Genomic DNA, 15,400 nt, shown 5'->3' on the forward strand with positions numbered 1-15,400 from the left:
CAAACGATGGTTTAGAACACACTGCACTGAAGCTGGGAGCAGATGCAAACACACACACACACACACACACACACACACACACACACACACACACACACACACACACACACAGAGGGTGTATCGACAGCACACATTACACAATATTGGATATTAATACACTGTGAAGAAAATAATAAAGTGCTGTTTGAAATCAGGGGAAAAAAACATCCTCTGACATTTCACCTCTTTACTTCTGCTGAATCTGAAACTGTTTTAGATGTTTGGATGGTTTCTAAATTAGCATAAAAAACATATTAGGACCTAATAATTTTCCTTTTCTCATGAGTGACGGTTGTTGAGATGCACACATGCTTCATATTATTTTAACACGGTCCTTATTTAACTTTACATCAGAAAAGCTGCAATAATATGTTCACATTAGAAAAGTAGAAACCTTCCTTTAATAGACTGAACTATTATCCTTTTTGTCATAAAAACAGCAGGACAGTCTTATTTCAGTTTAGCAATACTGTACTGGCCTGTTGAATGTCATCAGTCCAAACTACTTAATTTAAGGCTTCTGTTCTTTCCAGTATAATTAAAAAAAAATCTACTCGCTTTTATAGCCTAATTTAATTGCGTTGATATATTGTAATAATATGTCAAATTCTAAGTTACAAAAAAACAGTGAAAAATAACATTTTAACAGTCGTAACAATGGAAGACTTTGAGCAGTTGAGTAAGCTCACAAAATGACATTTTAACCACAGTAGAGATATTAAAGCCAGGAAAAGACGGATTAAAATCATGAAATCTTTCGATATATGCTGTGATATCGAGGTATTGTTCAGTCAACCCCAACTCCCCCATTTTCAATTATCATCTGTAACTATTAACATTTCTCTAATGAATAATATGTAAAATGGCCAAGAATTATGGCGCATTTGTAAAAAAAAGTGTGATAACATTTAACATAACTGCAGTAACAATGGAAGCTGAGCAGTTCTGTCGGTTTGAAAGTTATATGACACTTCAATACATCTGTTAAATTAAGACTCATGCAGTCAAGGTATACCATAATATGATATATAATCATATTTGCTGAACAAATGCAGTTGTTAACTTTTCCACCTGAAATTAGTTGAAAACTACTTAAATGGCCTAAAAAGAAGGAAAATCCAGTCACTATTTGATGTTTTCTATACAACATGAGGCCAAATCTATTCTCATATCACAGCAGCAACATATTATAGATAAATTATCCAACTCGAACAAAAAAACTAAATGTCCTGTTGAAGATTGTTTTTTTGTCTTATTCGTGCGCGATTAACTTTGATACAACCTTCCTTCAATTATGTTCTGATGAATCCACGCCAATAAAATGCTCCAAAGACAAGAAACACACATATAAAGATTGATGTCAGGAGATTTTTAGCTCGTAATTAGCTCCCATCAGGGCAAACCGGGACGCATTGTGAAACAGAAAGTATTCGTGTGTGCAAGAGTGTGTGAGTGTGTGTGTGTGTGTGTGTGTGTGTGTGTGTGCGCGCGGTGGAAGGAGGGAGAGACATGAATGAGGCCTTTTCTTGCAGCAGGGCCCAGATCAGAGCTTCTAACTATGGGATTTGGTGCTGTTGCCTTTCTCCCCCTGGAGGGAGTAATTAGGTTAGGGAGGACAACTGCCGCATTGTTTCAACAGAGGAGGGATTGTGCCGGCCAAAGTCCCACCAGCAACATGCTTCCCTCACAACAAAAAATGCCAAACGGATTCTGCGGTGCAACATATACACTCTTCTTTTAGGGTTTTCCTTCATTACAGAGTTGTTGTTTTTTTTTTTTTTTTGCTATGAAATGTCAGATCCAGTCCAGCAGTGTCAGATATCCTCCACGCTGTTGTGGGATTCTGGCTCTTTGTGGGGACTTCTTTTTTTTCTTCTTCTTCTTTGGAGTAACTTGCGTCTCCTCTCCTCTGTATCCAGAGGCCTGGCAGAGCTCGCCGCTCCTAACTAGTATAATATGGTTATGATGCATTTGCATTCCTTCCAATCCCCTCGGAAACACAATACGCCTATATCGCCTGTTTTAATCACGGGCCGCTTCCAAGCGGAGTAAGAGGAGAATACAAACAGCCACGGCTATAAAGGGGCTTTCTCAAATATACTTCGAGTTCGTTTAAATACGTCCTCCGCTGATTGATAGAGAGTAAATCAAACAAATCGTGCTGGTAGAAAAAAAAAAGCCGGTGTTTACAACAGGCAGATGACGGCCGCTCTCATTTCTCCTCCTGCAAGAATTAAAAAAAAAGAAAGAAGTCTGCATAAATCTCCAGAGTCTGCCAGCAATATAGGTTTAATTTGCGGCCCCCGTGTGAGTCTTAACTCTCAGCTCATTCAGGTGTGCAGAAAAACCTTCGGGGCCGCTGCTGGGAATCGAACCGCGAGTCCGTGCGGCCTGCCGCAGGTGGCAGGGATGATTACACTTCATTCCAGATGATGACCGTAATGAGGCCAGTTTTGAGTTTCATTGGGCTTCTCTTTTCTATCCTCTCTCTTTTGACACGTCAGTCAGTTCGTCCACGTCGCGGGGAAAAAAAAAAAAAAACAAAAAAAACTGCGAGCCACAAAAGGCGGGAACGGCGAGCGCGGCTCGGTTACAGCGTACCGCTCTGAGGTTACCTCCACCAGATACACATCTTCACAGCGACCGAGGCCAGTTTATAAACTACCCCCCCCCCCCTTTTTGTGAATTCGTGGAGTGAAAGTTAAATCTGTCCCATCTGTGTTTTACATTTCAGCGGCAACACGAAATCCTCATCCTGCGCCGAATTTTCCAGCCCGATATACAACTTTCCATGTAACGAACACTAATCCTGCAGCGAGTCCCCCCCCCCCGCTGCAGCTGCAGTGGGGTGGTAGTTACTGGCTGGCCGGGCCAAAAGGAGAAGCCACAGAGTTGTGTTTGAGTCTAACCCTGAGCCCCGCTTGGCCTCGCTCCGCTCTACTCTATTTTCATACTTTCTTTATTTTTGTCTCTTTCTCTCTTCTTTTGAAACCAACAAGGGTCTATTTGACTCTACTGTATTCCACTGCTCTGTGGAGGGGGAAGGGGGGGCGGCTCTCCGACGGCCTGCGGCCCTGCAACCGGAGGAGCGCTCACGTCCAACACACACACGCACGCACACACACACACACACACAGACCGCTTCCACACAAACAAGAGTCAGTTAATAACACACAAACTCCCGCCCTCCAGCTCTGTTTGCTCACAGCTGCCAGGCCTCCTCAGGGTTCATCCGAGGTAAAGATATGTTATATTATGCAACCGAGTATAGATTTTCCACCCTTGGCCACGCGCCAACTTCCTGCTCCGAGGCGCAGGCTCTGGCGCTTTGTTCCCTGGGGTGACAGCTATTCCTTTGCTGGACGGGGCGGCCGAATTAGATACGCAGAACGAAACGGAGAGGGAAGGTAGAGGGAAGCGCAGAGCCGGGAAGAGAGACAGAAAGTCAGACGGCAGCGAGGAGCACAGAGACACGTTTTCTCTAATTGTTTGTCTTCATCTCAGAATCCTCCTTCCTTCAACTTCTCTCTCTCTCTCTCTGTTTCTCTCTCGCTCTCTTTCCCCGGCTCTTGAAATCAGGTCACAACTGTTTTCATTACTGTTTGACTTGCGGGTTCATAAGCCTGCGAGCGTCAACGTTCCTCCACCCACCCCCAAGACAGGAAAAGATTTTCCCTCCAACGTTAACCCAATAAATGCCTATTTAGCCCGATCGCAGGCTCCTTCTCCTTCTTCCCGGGGGGAAAAGTCAATCTCAAACTCTGACGCGGACTTTAAGCTGCGGACGAAGCCACAGCTGGACTCTCACAATCCCAGCCGGTAAATAACAGCAGTGGGTTACACCCGCCTCGACGGCGTGAGGTAATGCCGCCTGGTGATGAAAGAAAGCCTCGAGAAATACGAGGCGCAATCAGCGAGGCCGATCTCGGCCTCCTTACCCCCCCACCCCCCCCAACGCTAAAGGAAAACTTAAAGACAAGTGGTGAAAAGTTGATGAACGCCATGACTTCATGGAAACGCTTCAACGCGTGACGTTACCGCAAGGCTCTGAAGAGCTTTTTATCTTTTCATGTCTAATTACCTGTCCAGGATGGAAGGATCATATCACACCACAGATTAGTTAGGTTAGCGCGTGCTCATGCACATGCTCAGTAGACGGACAATAAGACCAGTATTTCCCTCCAGATTCTCCCGAACTTGGTAGTTTCACAGCTGATTCGCCCGGCATATCAGTCCAACTTGGCCGACTGTCCAGACGAACGTCACGACATTATCAATGTTTATATTGTTCTCTGCTTCCATGTGTGTATGATTTCATGATGAAAACAACCAACAGCACCCACTAGTGACCAAACAAGCTAACTGCACGGTTTTCAACAGTTCCGCTGTTTCTGTGCAAACGCAAAACGATGTTTTCTTTTGAAATGTGTAAATGGAGACTCTGTTTAGAGTTGCTCAACGGTAATGGAAAGAACAGGGAATAACGAGGAAAAAAAATAGATTTATTAAAATATTATTATAATCGAGTGCCCACAGTAAAGTACTTGCTTGGTTTTTTCATTTTTTAGATTTAATTTGACATCTTAGAATGCTTTTAGTACATTATTAAAAAAAATCTGGCAAAATATCTTGAATTGACCAATATCACATAATTATCTGTTTACTGGCTGAAGCTGAGATTGATTTCTTGATAAATTTCAATTTCAACTGTCTTCTATCCAACTGTGCAATGTACTTTATGCAAAAAGCCTAAATACAATTTACCAGACGTGTGAAAGCTGAGGTACTGATCACGAGATTCACTCGACAGGAAGTAACGTGGAAATGACCAAATATGGTTACCCGATTAATGAACGTAGGCTTCCCAGTATATCTGCTATGGATTTCAATTAAACAAACTAAAGAAAATTCTTTTCTCTTGTAATTTACTCTTCCCTTAATGTTGATACCAACAATCTGCCGATGTGCTTCTTTCCTGACGATAAGCTGAGGAGGAATCTTTATGGGCCGGCACGGTGGTGTAGCGTTTAGCACGGCACGAGGGCTTTCTCCTGCTACGAAGGTTTCCTCCAAAGTAGAAAAACACGATTCAGAGGCTAGTTACCAACAGCAATTGATTCAAGCTAAAACAATTATTTTGCCTTTTGTCGACTCTGCATAGTTCAGGGTTGTCAAACATAAGGCCCGTGGTCCAAAACACTGTATTTTGCACCAGATGGTTGCATTAAAATTAGCTTTATGTTGTATTAATATTCATGCATACTCTACAATGCCACCACAAAAACAAAACTAAATCAACATTTAAAGTTTGAATATAAAAGTTATTATGGCACTATTTACCTGCGTGTGGCCCCTGAACTAAAATGATTTTGACACTCCTGGTCTCTGTTACATAACTATTATTGAATGTTTTCATCACAAGTTATTAGGGGTGTCCTCAGATACTCGACAATTCGACGATTCGTTCGAAGGGGCCTGATTCGACGGCCAATCATACAGTCGAAGCGTCACAAAATGTGGTTATTAAACGAGTACCATTCCATTACAGCTGTATGGGGGTGCTGAATGACTGATTTAACATAGACTTGCTTGTTTTTTCCAAATAAACATGATATAAAGCCTATTTGAGCCTATTTGATATACATGTTAGCCTATCAAATATACTGTGGAAAAATTTACTTAACTTGTACTTTTATTCGATAGTCTATCTATTTAGTGTTTGTGAATGAACCACCATGGTGAGTGGCACAATCCGATTTTACGCAGAGCTCCGTCACAGAGCAGCATCTCGGTGGTGATTTGGCTTAACTTCAAAAGGCTCACAATGTCGGGAAAAAACTTCAGAACAAGTCAAAGACGATCCAAAAAAAGTCAAATAAGTTGTGTCAGCAGCTCCTTTCTTATCATTCCACAACTAACACGGCTTTCCACCTTAAACGGGTCAGTAGCCAGATGATTGTGCTAATAAAATACGGTTCTGTAACTCACTTCTCAATTGCAATGCTGAATTTTATTTCGTTTAATTGTAATATTTTAGGTGATTATATTATTTTTCTTATTAATCTAAAAGGCTTATTATATTTAATTTAGTGTTGTTTTTTTATTTTTTGCATAGATGTTGCACTGCTAAAGGGACCCGACACAGCACAATTAAGCCTATTTCATTTAATTTGAGCAGATAATGTGAGAAATTATTTAGCCAAAAAATGTGGGCAGAGATATCTTATCTTATCTTATCTGCAGAGATTATAGATATAAATAAATTACACGCTTTAGCCCGTTTGTTAGAAGTAGGTTTGGTTCTGGTCATTTGAACTACTTCATTTGTTTGATATTTAAAGTTACCGACACTTTGTTCCAGTCTGTGTTTCAGTGTGTAGGAAAAAAATAAAAGTGTTGTTTAACCTGCCTGCGCTGTTTTTATTTTCATTACCCCAACATTCTGCTGCAGCCTATATTCAAATGATTCTAAAAAAAAAAAAAAAATTGATAGATTGGACTATCAGTCGACGATCAGCAGGATCAGACGAATCTGATTCGACTATGGAAATTCTTAGCCGGGGACACCTCTACAAGTTATATAGTAAATTGTTAGCTAACGCTAATAAACAAGGCTAAAATCCAGAGTTAAGTAATGAGACCCCGTAAACAGCTAAAACATTTCAGTCCAACCTTGACGTAGCACCTCAGTAGAAATAAATATGGTAATAATATCCACTTCCATGTAATCAGCAGTTTTAAATAACCATTAGCGGGGTTATGAAAGGCTACCGGAGAGCATTTGGCAAGGCAGAGTGACTGGAAACTACTTTATCACAGAACGCACAGCCGCCTGCTCTAATGCTCTTGTAATGGGTGATTCTTTTTTTTTTTTTTTACCCCCCCGAAAGAATGCACACCTGTGCTTGCTGTGATTAAGTGTGTGCAGGTGTGTTATGTGTGTGTGTGTGAAGCCACACAGAAACCGTGGCTTCCATACGTAGCGGGACGCGCGCACGGCGATTTGTGAATGGAAGGGGAGACCGAAACGCCGCTCCTGTCTTATTCATGAGACGCTGGCGTGGCGGACGCCTGTGCCATGTTTGTGTGAATGCCTGCGTTTGTCATTATTTCAGGAGGGGTGTGTGTGTGTGTGTGTGTGTGTGTGTGTACGCCTGAGCGACTGAATGAGATGGAAAGTCAAGAGAGGCTGCAGCGAAAGCCACAGAGTGAAGAGCGGCGATCAGATTTCATCCAGATTAATCTGGAAGCTTTGTAATGAGGGGTCTACTGTATATATTTAGCCGGCGCGGCGAGATGTAGGTCAGACCGACAGACAGGCCAAACAACACGGCCGGATTGGCCACGCCGAAGTGACCTTGAGTGGGACGCCAATGATCCGCGACAACAACCATCCATCTATTCCTGTTGACCAAAGGCTCGCCTCGTGTCTGCGTCCGACCCGGAGGCCTTCAGGTCTCCCAGAATCCACCACTCCTCAAAGGAAGGGGTCTTGGGAAATTTGATATCATGCAGCTTTTGTCTTTTTTTTTTTTTTTTTTCTGTAACAGAAACATTACATGTTGATTAAAAGGAAAAGAGCACAGAATGAATTACTGTCAACGTTCGCTCGCCGTGTTGACACTGGCAGCCGTTCAAATTTGCTCAACGCGAGAACAAAGCACGCTCAGAAACATTTCTCAGTCTGTCCTCTGCGCCTCGAAACAAAGCTAACCAAACACCGCCGAGCGTACGACATTTCTCATCATGCAATCTGCAACGCCACGTTATTGACTGGAATCCGTCACGGCGCTGACAGTCTGGGCTACCGGACTCCTTATCGTGGCTTTGGGAGATTTAATTCGGCAATACACGATTCCTGAACGGCTGCAATCAAGAAATCGACTCGGAACAGAACGCATCAGATGCCCTGTTTTTGTTCGGAGCGCCTCTCCACACACGACTGTCGTTTGCTTATTCTGGCGTGTTGAGCTCCACTCTGCTCATCCCTTCGTTTGCGCGCCACCTTAAGTCTGAATAAAACCCAGATTTTCAAAGCAAAGAGTCTTCAAACAGTTCAAACTGGGGGGTGCAGGGGGGGGGGGTTCTGGAAGTTTCCGCAACAAAGGCCCGAGCTGCAAATGAGACGCCACTTTGCAGTGGAAAAGCTCTCGCCCTTAAAACCCACTCCAGAGTCAGCCAGCTGTGACAGAAGTGGCAGCTGGAGTTTGACACATCGCTCTCGTAGATTCACGATCCATTCAGAGAAACCTGAAGCCCAGAAGGAGGAGGAGGAGGAGGAGGAGGAGGAGGAAGAGGAGGAGGAAGAGGAGGAGGGCGCTGAAGGAAATATGTGTCTCATGGTGTATCTGCTGCCACACCCTTTCTCCTCCTCTCTGCACAAACCACCACATGTGTGTGCCACCACTAACACCTAACCCCCCCCTCCACTGGCCCGTCGGATCGTCGGCGCTGCCCAAACATCCACACAATGGCCGCACTGTTATTTAGATCCATGAGTCAAAATCAAAAGGGAAAGAACACGCTGTACCCATGTGTAAGAAACCCGGCCGTGACAAAGCGCTCAAAAATTCACCAATGCATGCATGCATGTCCGTCCGTTCCCTGCTCACGGTGCTCGCTCTGGTGAAGGCACACTGTGTCCCCCTCCGTGCACGCTCGCCCTCAAACCCCCTCCGTGCACGCTCGCTCTCTGTCCCCCAGTTTTTCTCAGCTCTCTCACGTTGTACTCTAAGTATTTTGTGTTCCTCTGTATATTCTAGCTCAATTATGTAATTTAGCACCCGTGTGTGTGTGTGTGTGTGTGTGTGTGTGCGCGTGTGTGTGTGTGTCTGTGCAGTAGCCATGGCAACCGCACAACATATCGGCGACCACAGAACCGCACTGGGGCCGCGGGCACTGCCAGGGTTGTGCCAAAGACTAATCCATGCCAGAGGTGACATGAGCGAAGGAAAAGTGAGGCGGGTGGAGACAACATGACACACACATGCAAGAAATCACACACACACACACACACACACACACACAGATATAGAAGGAGGCAGACATGTGTGCACGCAGACACAGCAGCATATTCCTCTCCCCTCGCTCCTCTCACTCCTCGCCTTCCTTTTAAAACACAGGCGCACACACTGGATATCCTCCCATTCTTCTTGGCTGGAGCCTCCCGTGGCAGGAGCAGTAGGAATCCATTCTCCACGGATGCTGGGACAGCTGTGCTGATATTGAATGAGACGCAGTTGGTTCTGCCTCCCTCTCTCTCTGCATGCGGCTCGAGATAAAAAACTACATGCTACTTAATTCAGAATCTATATCGCGCGCTGCCAAAACGCGAGCGGCTCATCTCGTCTTTGTCCCCGCCACCAAAGAGAGCGCCGGATTTCTTCACAAAAAAGGAGGGGAAAAAAATAACAATAATAAAAAATTGCTATAAATTTGCTCCTGCTGACGCATGGTGGCCCCCAGTCACCAGCTGACAATAAGCAGTGAGAATTTAGAACAAAAAGGAAAGACGTTAATCACAGAAACCTTCATGTGCTTAGCATGCAAATTTCAGCGGCTTTGAAGCTGCAGGAGCGATAATTTGAAAAAGATTATCTGAGGACGGTGACCTCTCCGCCGCAGGTCACACATTACACATCAACTTGAAGCGACTAACCGGGGTTAGCTGGTGTTTCTCTGGAAGTGGGGTATAAATGGAACACGGTGTCCCGGGCAGCGTCCGACACCGTGACCTCCCGGTGGAAGAGGGTCCAACATCAGGCGGCGCGGCCAATCAGGCGCTCCGATTACACGCGCACAATAGATCAACCTCAGCCCGTCAATCAAAACCCGCTATGAGTTCATTCTCCCGTCCGGGAGAGCTTTTCTGGCTCTCTCAGGAGTTCGCTTCTCCTCGCCGAGCCGCTACGGCCTGCGCCGACGCACATATTCACATATACAGCCCAGACAATCGTCTCAGAAAGCACACAAGCGAGCACACCAAGGTGAGAAATCTAATCCTCCGCCGACTTTGCTTCAAAAGTCGAGCCGACTTTCTGTAAAGGACATGCGAGGCTGGGAGCTGGCAGCAGGCGGCGGCGGCTCTCAGGGACGTAAACTATCATGGAGACATGCGGTGGCACCAAGAGGAAGAAGAAAAGCAGGCTCTGCCCTGCACCGACGCTCCTGCATGCACGTCTGCCATTCAAAAAAAATATATCCAACATTTTCCGGTGTATTCAAACTCCCTTCCCATCAGATTTTTTTTTTTTTTTTTTTTTTTAATCCTCCCAACAGCTGTTCCAGCTCATTTTCCAGGCCATGGCAGGAGACGGCAGGTTTGGAGGGCTGGGTGGCTTTCCAAATAAGTGCGTGAACGTAAAGGTAACGCTTGAAAATTCGGATCTTCGTGACGTTTAATTTAATCAGATTTCCACACAGAAACAAAGCGGCTCATGCACCTCGCCGACTCTCTGCGCTGAATGAGGTTTTTAGTGGAAAGAGAAACATCCTTCATGGAGGAAAAGGAGCGAGAAAGTCACTTTAAAGTTCTCCAGAAGAACGTCTCTGACAATCAGCATGCCACTTAATTAACATGAACCTCATGTCGCAGGAGAAAGTCAACGTTCGAGGTTCAATTAATACTTCATTCGGGTCGCGGGTTCGAGTCCCGCCGCGGACGCTTTTCTCATGTCGCACATGTGATCAGGACTGAAACCGCGAGCTCAGTTATGTTGGAATACATGCACTTTTTACATTTAAAAAATAAATAAATCACGTCTAAATCAAGACAGTCTGATATTAAAAACGCTGCCAGTTTTGTGCGCTGCTGCCCCGAAAAAAAAAAAAAAAAAAAAAAAAAAAACTGACTTCTGGTCGGATCAAACTGTTCCAACAGACATTAGGAGAGAAAAAAACACAACTTTTTGACTACGAGTGTGTGCAAATCATTAAAGGATGCACTTCACTGTGCGCTCTGAATAAATCCAGCTGCAGGTCACTCAAAAAAAGCATTTCTCTCAAGACCGATTACTGAAAAATTAAATAAAAAAAAGAAAAAGAAAACACATACACCTGATGCTGAATAAATAGGGACTAAACAGGACTTACCACTAAGGCATTGTTTAGAAGGTGAGTAGGGTAATACTTTAGTGTTGAGAGGGTGTTAAGAGGCGAGGAGGAGCAGGGGTCAGCGTCCAGGCGGGCAGAGGGACGGGGGCGGGAGGGCAGAGGGAAGCAATCAGTTAAAACAGTCTGAGATGACAACATTTGATGAGCTGCATCAAGATCTGAAACACATCAATCAATGAGATGACACAAAAAAAAAGAGATGGGGAATAAAAAGGTATCAGGGTTTGTGCTGCGTCATTATGGATTAATGGAGCGCACGCTTTTCTGGAAGAGGGGGGGGGGGGGGGGGGGGGGAGCAACAAAACCGAGAAAAAAATGAAAATACACGTCTTAATGATGGATTATGCCTGCAATTAGCTGAAGTTGGAACTTTTAAAATCGGTTAATTGATTTTTTTTTTTTTGGGAAGACACGAGCGCAGTGCATGAGGAGGCGCAGCGCATCCAGACCGCTCCAGATGCAGTCACAGACCACAGCACGGCTGGATGCGCCGCTTTTATGTGTGTACACAATATATAAAACACAGGTTTTAAGCTCAAACTGGAGTGGGAGCCGCACAGCAAACACACGCCAGTCCTGCGGAGCGTGTTTGGTTTTTGCGTTACGCACCGTGCGCCTTCATCCATCCCGGCGCGCGGCTGCTGCTCCGCGAGCCGCTTCTCACAGTTAATAATTCATCCGATTGTTTACAATTGTTGCCATATCCGAGGTCCAAGCTCGATTTTTTAATTATTAACAGCAATTAAATAAACAAAATGTGCCTAGCCGTCTGCAGACGGAGCTGCAAGAAATGCCCCGTGTGTGTGTGTGTGTGGATGTGTGTGTGCGTGTGTGTATAGAGAGGGAGGTTGTGTGCACAGAGGAGGAAAAGAGTGGACATGTCTTACAATATGCAAAGAAAAGGCAGAGGGGTTTGTCATTTGCTCACACGCTGCAGGCTGCCGTCACGTGCAACATGTGCGCTGCATTTACTCCGCGCGAGCTTCTGCCGCTACTTCCTTCTAATTAAGGAGCAAATTTATGGAGCTACATAAAAAGCTCATTTGGTCAAAGGATTATCTGCAGTGGAAGACGGTTTAGAGGAGAAGGCCTGTTTGGAAGCTGAAAGGTTAAATCTTACAAATGAATCATATCAAAAACACGAAAGCAACACAACTCATGATTTAATGTTTATGTGAATTATTGAGATATGTTAATAGGTTTTATGATTTGTCCCTATAAATTTGGTAGAGTGTGATCTTTTTGTGGTCATTGCACCTGATTTAACTTGGAAATACACACTAAAAAAATGAAGATAGGCTAAAAGGAATAACTGTAAATGTTCCTTTGCAAACACACTCAATGCTGAAGTGAAGTTTAGATGGATTTTTGTTTATAATCTTAGTGTATGGAGAAATACTTTAACAGAATTCCCCTGTGGGATTCATAAAGTAATTCTATTTTTGTGTTGAATACACTTTATTGTAAAATGCAACTGAAAGAGCTCCAATTCACGGACTCTTTGGGCTCAAAATTGTGAATTATTAGTCATTTTTGTCAGTTTAAGGCTTTTGAACTGACTTTTTTTTCTTCATTATAAAAGAGTCTTAGGAGTAAATACTCAAATCTTTAAAATTTTTCATTTCCAAGTATCCTAGAGTCCTTTGAAGGGTTAAAGCTTAAAGAAATGTACTGTTTTACCCTAACATTGCTCAAAACGCTGTGAATAAATGCACTACACACGTCAAGCCTCAGATAATATGATGGAAACCTTAAACAGATGAATGATTAACTCATTTTGTTTGTCAAACTGAATTGTTTGGCGACGATCTGCGAGAAGTTTTCCTATCTGAACTTAGTTTAAAGAGTTTAAATCAGCTTTCCATCCTCAGAAACATTCGATATTTTCAGCTGAGCCTTGTCTGCTCATTTTTTTCCCACTATACACAAAGAAATTGTAAATCTGCAGGCAGTATGTCTGAAGCGTGTAATCCTGTTTAGCCAATGTGTTTCTGTTTCCCTCTCCATCACTGGTCTTTTAAAAGTCAACACACTAAGTATCCTTTAATGGCCGCTTCAATAAAAGGAGGAATTAAAAAGGGAAAATCATAAAATCTGCTCTCCCTCTCAGTGCAGACGAGAGGCCGGCGTTCTGATCCTCTGCTGCTCATGCTTTCAAATGGGAACCAGACATGGCCCGTGCCCGCATGCACGAGAGCAGCCCCGAGCAGCCCGGAGCATCCTCCCAGCCTCTGGTAGCAGGCCGGCCGGCGGGACGGGAGGGAAGCACGCTCTTAATAAAACCACTGTAAAAATCAGGACTGAATTACGCATCAAACGGGCGGCGCTGGCAGTCCGCTGTCAGGCCAAGCCAGCGAGGGATAAACAAGTCTGCTTTATAGGAGGGGAGACTTCCAGCAGCCGTATTAAAAAAGCGGGGAGGTCACGGCGAGCGCGGCTGCCTAAACGAAGAAAACACCTGAAAACAACAACCTGGAAATAGAAAAAACAAGCTCAAAGTGTCAAATTCGCTGCTAAATATGTGGGATTTTAATCCACCGTATGACGACTTTAACCTGACTGATGCAACATGCGTCTCTACATGAAGGACGGACAGAGGCTTTTCCACTTCAACGCTTCACCATAGTGGCACTTTAAGGTGAAAATCTAGGCTCAAATGTGGCGTTTCACTGCAAAGACTTGAGACAATCACACATAAAATGCACCTACAAGTCAAAACTGACACGAAAATGAAATTATAAAAAGTCTACCAGCAATCAGAGTGATTATATTTTAGAACCAAGCAGTGAGAAAGAATCACAACATGATCTCATGTGTATTTTTTTCACACTGATCATGCAAAAAAAAGAGGGTATCTGGAGCTCTGACAAACTGGGGAAAAAAATACTGAAAAGAGAAAAAAAGAGCAAAATAATGTGAAATCTGACCCAAAAATATCAAATTACTATCAAATGATGAGGTTTGGGTTGAGATCACGGTGAGAAATGTGATTTCTAATCCCTCCATCTGAGGTCAGGCTGCACATGGACACACGTGTTGCGTTCAAGTGCAGAACTTCAGTCAAGGCAAAAAGACATTTCCACGGAGATACACGCGGGACGTCGGGGAAGTACGTGCGCGCGCGCACGCACACGCAAACTCTCACTTTTTTTTTTTTTTTTTTTTTTACATGGAAGCAGCCCTAAAGGCGTATACACACGCACACACACACACACAACACACACACACTGAAAAAAAAAAAAAAAAAACTCCTTAACGACAGTCAGTCATGGCTCCAAACTCGCGCTCCTCGCATCGCGTCCCGCTTCCTCTCACGACCCCTTCCTTAAAATCAAATAAGTTATGAAATACATTTCGGGAGAGCAGCGCCATTTTCTCTGGGAAAAAAAAAAAAGTGCGGAGGGAAGAGCACGAACTTTGAAAACGCGCTTCGGCACGCGCAAAAAAGAAACAGAAGAAGAAGAAGGAAAAAAAAAACGCGCAACCGGGACGCGCAAAAGACGCACGGACGGCGGAGAGTTGGAGCGAAGTTTCACAGGAGACAAACAGACAGGAGGACTGAAGACACGGAGGACAGACAGCACGGAGAGGCACCGAGGTTAAAAAAAAGAAAAAAAAAAAAAAAAGAAGAGGAGAAAAAAAAAAGACAAGACCCGGCGTCCACAAACTGTAATCTACCCAAACAATGAAGGAAGAGGAGAGAATTTACCTGTGTCAAGCAGTACGGGGAGTACATGGTTATTTTTAGAGAGGCGGATTGGAGAGCTTATTTAAGTTGGATGGAAGCTCGGTGCGGTGCTGCATTGCAATCGCTCGCCGTCCTGTTTCTCTCACTCCATGCTGCTGCAGCTTACAGTAACCCCGCCTAGAAAGTGAAAGCTTGCACAAACTTTCAGGGAAAAAACTTTGTCTCCCTCCCCTCGCCTCTCTTTTTTAAGCAGTTCTCCCTTTTTTAAAATCGCGCTCCTTTTCCCCCCCTCTCCTCCCCCTCAACCCCCCACAATTAATGTTTTTTAAGAAATCAGGCTTGACTTGGAAAAAAAAACGTTTGTGTGTGTGTGTGTGTGCGTGTGCAGAGATCTGATCCGCTGCACAGTCCGCAGGCTTCCTCATGCAACTTTTTTTTTTACATGCCATGCCTTAGTTGCGTTCACTGACCCGTGCATTCCAGCTTATGAGCATGCATGTTGAGGATGCGTTTTAGACCATAAACGCATCACGACTATAGTTTTTTTTTTTTTTTTGCATA

At 44.2% G+C, this 15,400-nt stretch overlaps 1 protein-coding gene across 6 annotated transcripts in view; it reads right to left on the reverse strand.

Annotated features, from left to right (window-relative positions):
- The window catches only part of nfixb (nuclear factor I/Xb), a 159,192-nt gene that overhangs the window by 126,319 nt on the left and 17,473 nt on the right, over positions 1 to 15,400 (reverse strand). Inside the window, exons 1-2 of one of the 6 annotated variants that reach the window (XM_030089892.1) lie at positions 14,861 to 15,016; positions 11,131 to 11,166 (exon numbers count right to left, since the gene is read on the reverse strand). The exons of 3 other annotated variants lie outside the window; for them this stretch is intronic. In XM_030089892.1, the coding sequence (XP_029945752.1) occupies positions 11,131 to 11,166; positions 14,861 to 14,887 (63 nt within the window). In that variant the 5' untranslated portion in view covers positions 14,888 to 15,016. Of the gene's footprint in view, positions 1 to 11,130; positions 11,167 to 14,860; positions 15,017 to 15,400 lie in introns of those variants that run through there. 2 more of the 6 variants (XM_030089888.1, XM_030089895.1) reach the window with 2 other exon arrangements.

This window comes from Salarias fasciatus, chromosome 4 (genome assembly GCF_902148845.1).
Source record: "Salarias fasciatus chromosome 4, fSalaFa1.1, whole genome shotgun sequence".
Taxonomy (NCBI): Eukaryota; Metazoa; Chordata; class Actinopteri; order Blenniiformes; family Blenniidae; genus Salarias; species Salarias fasciatus.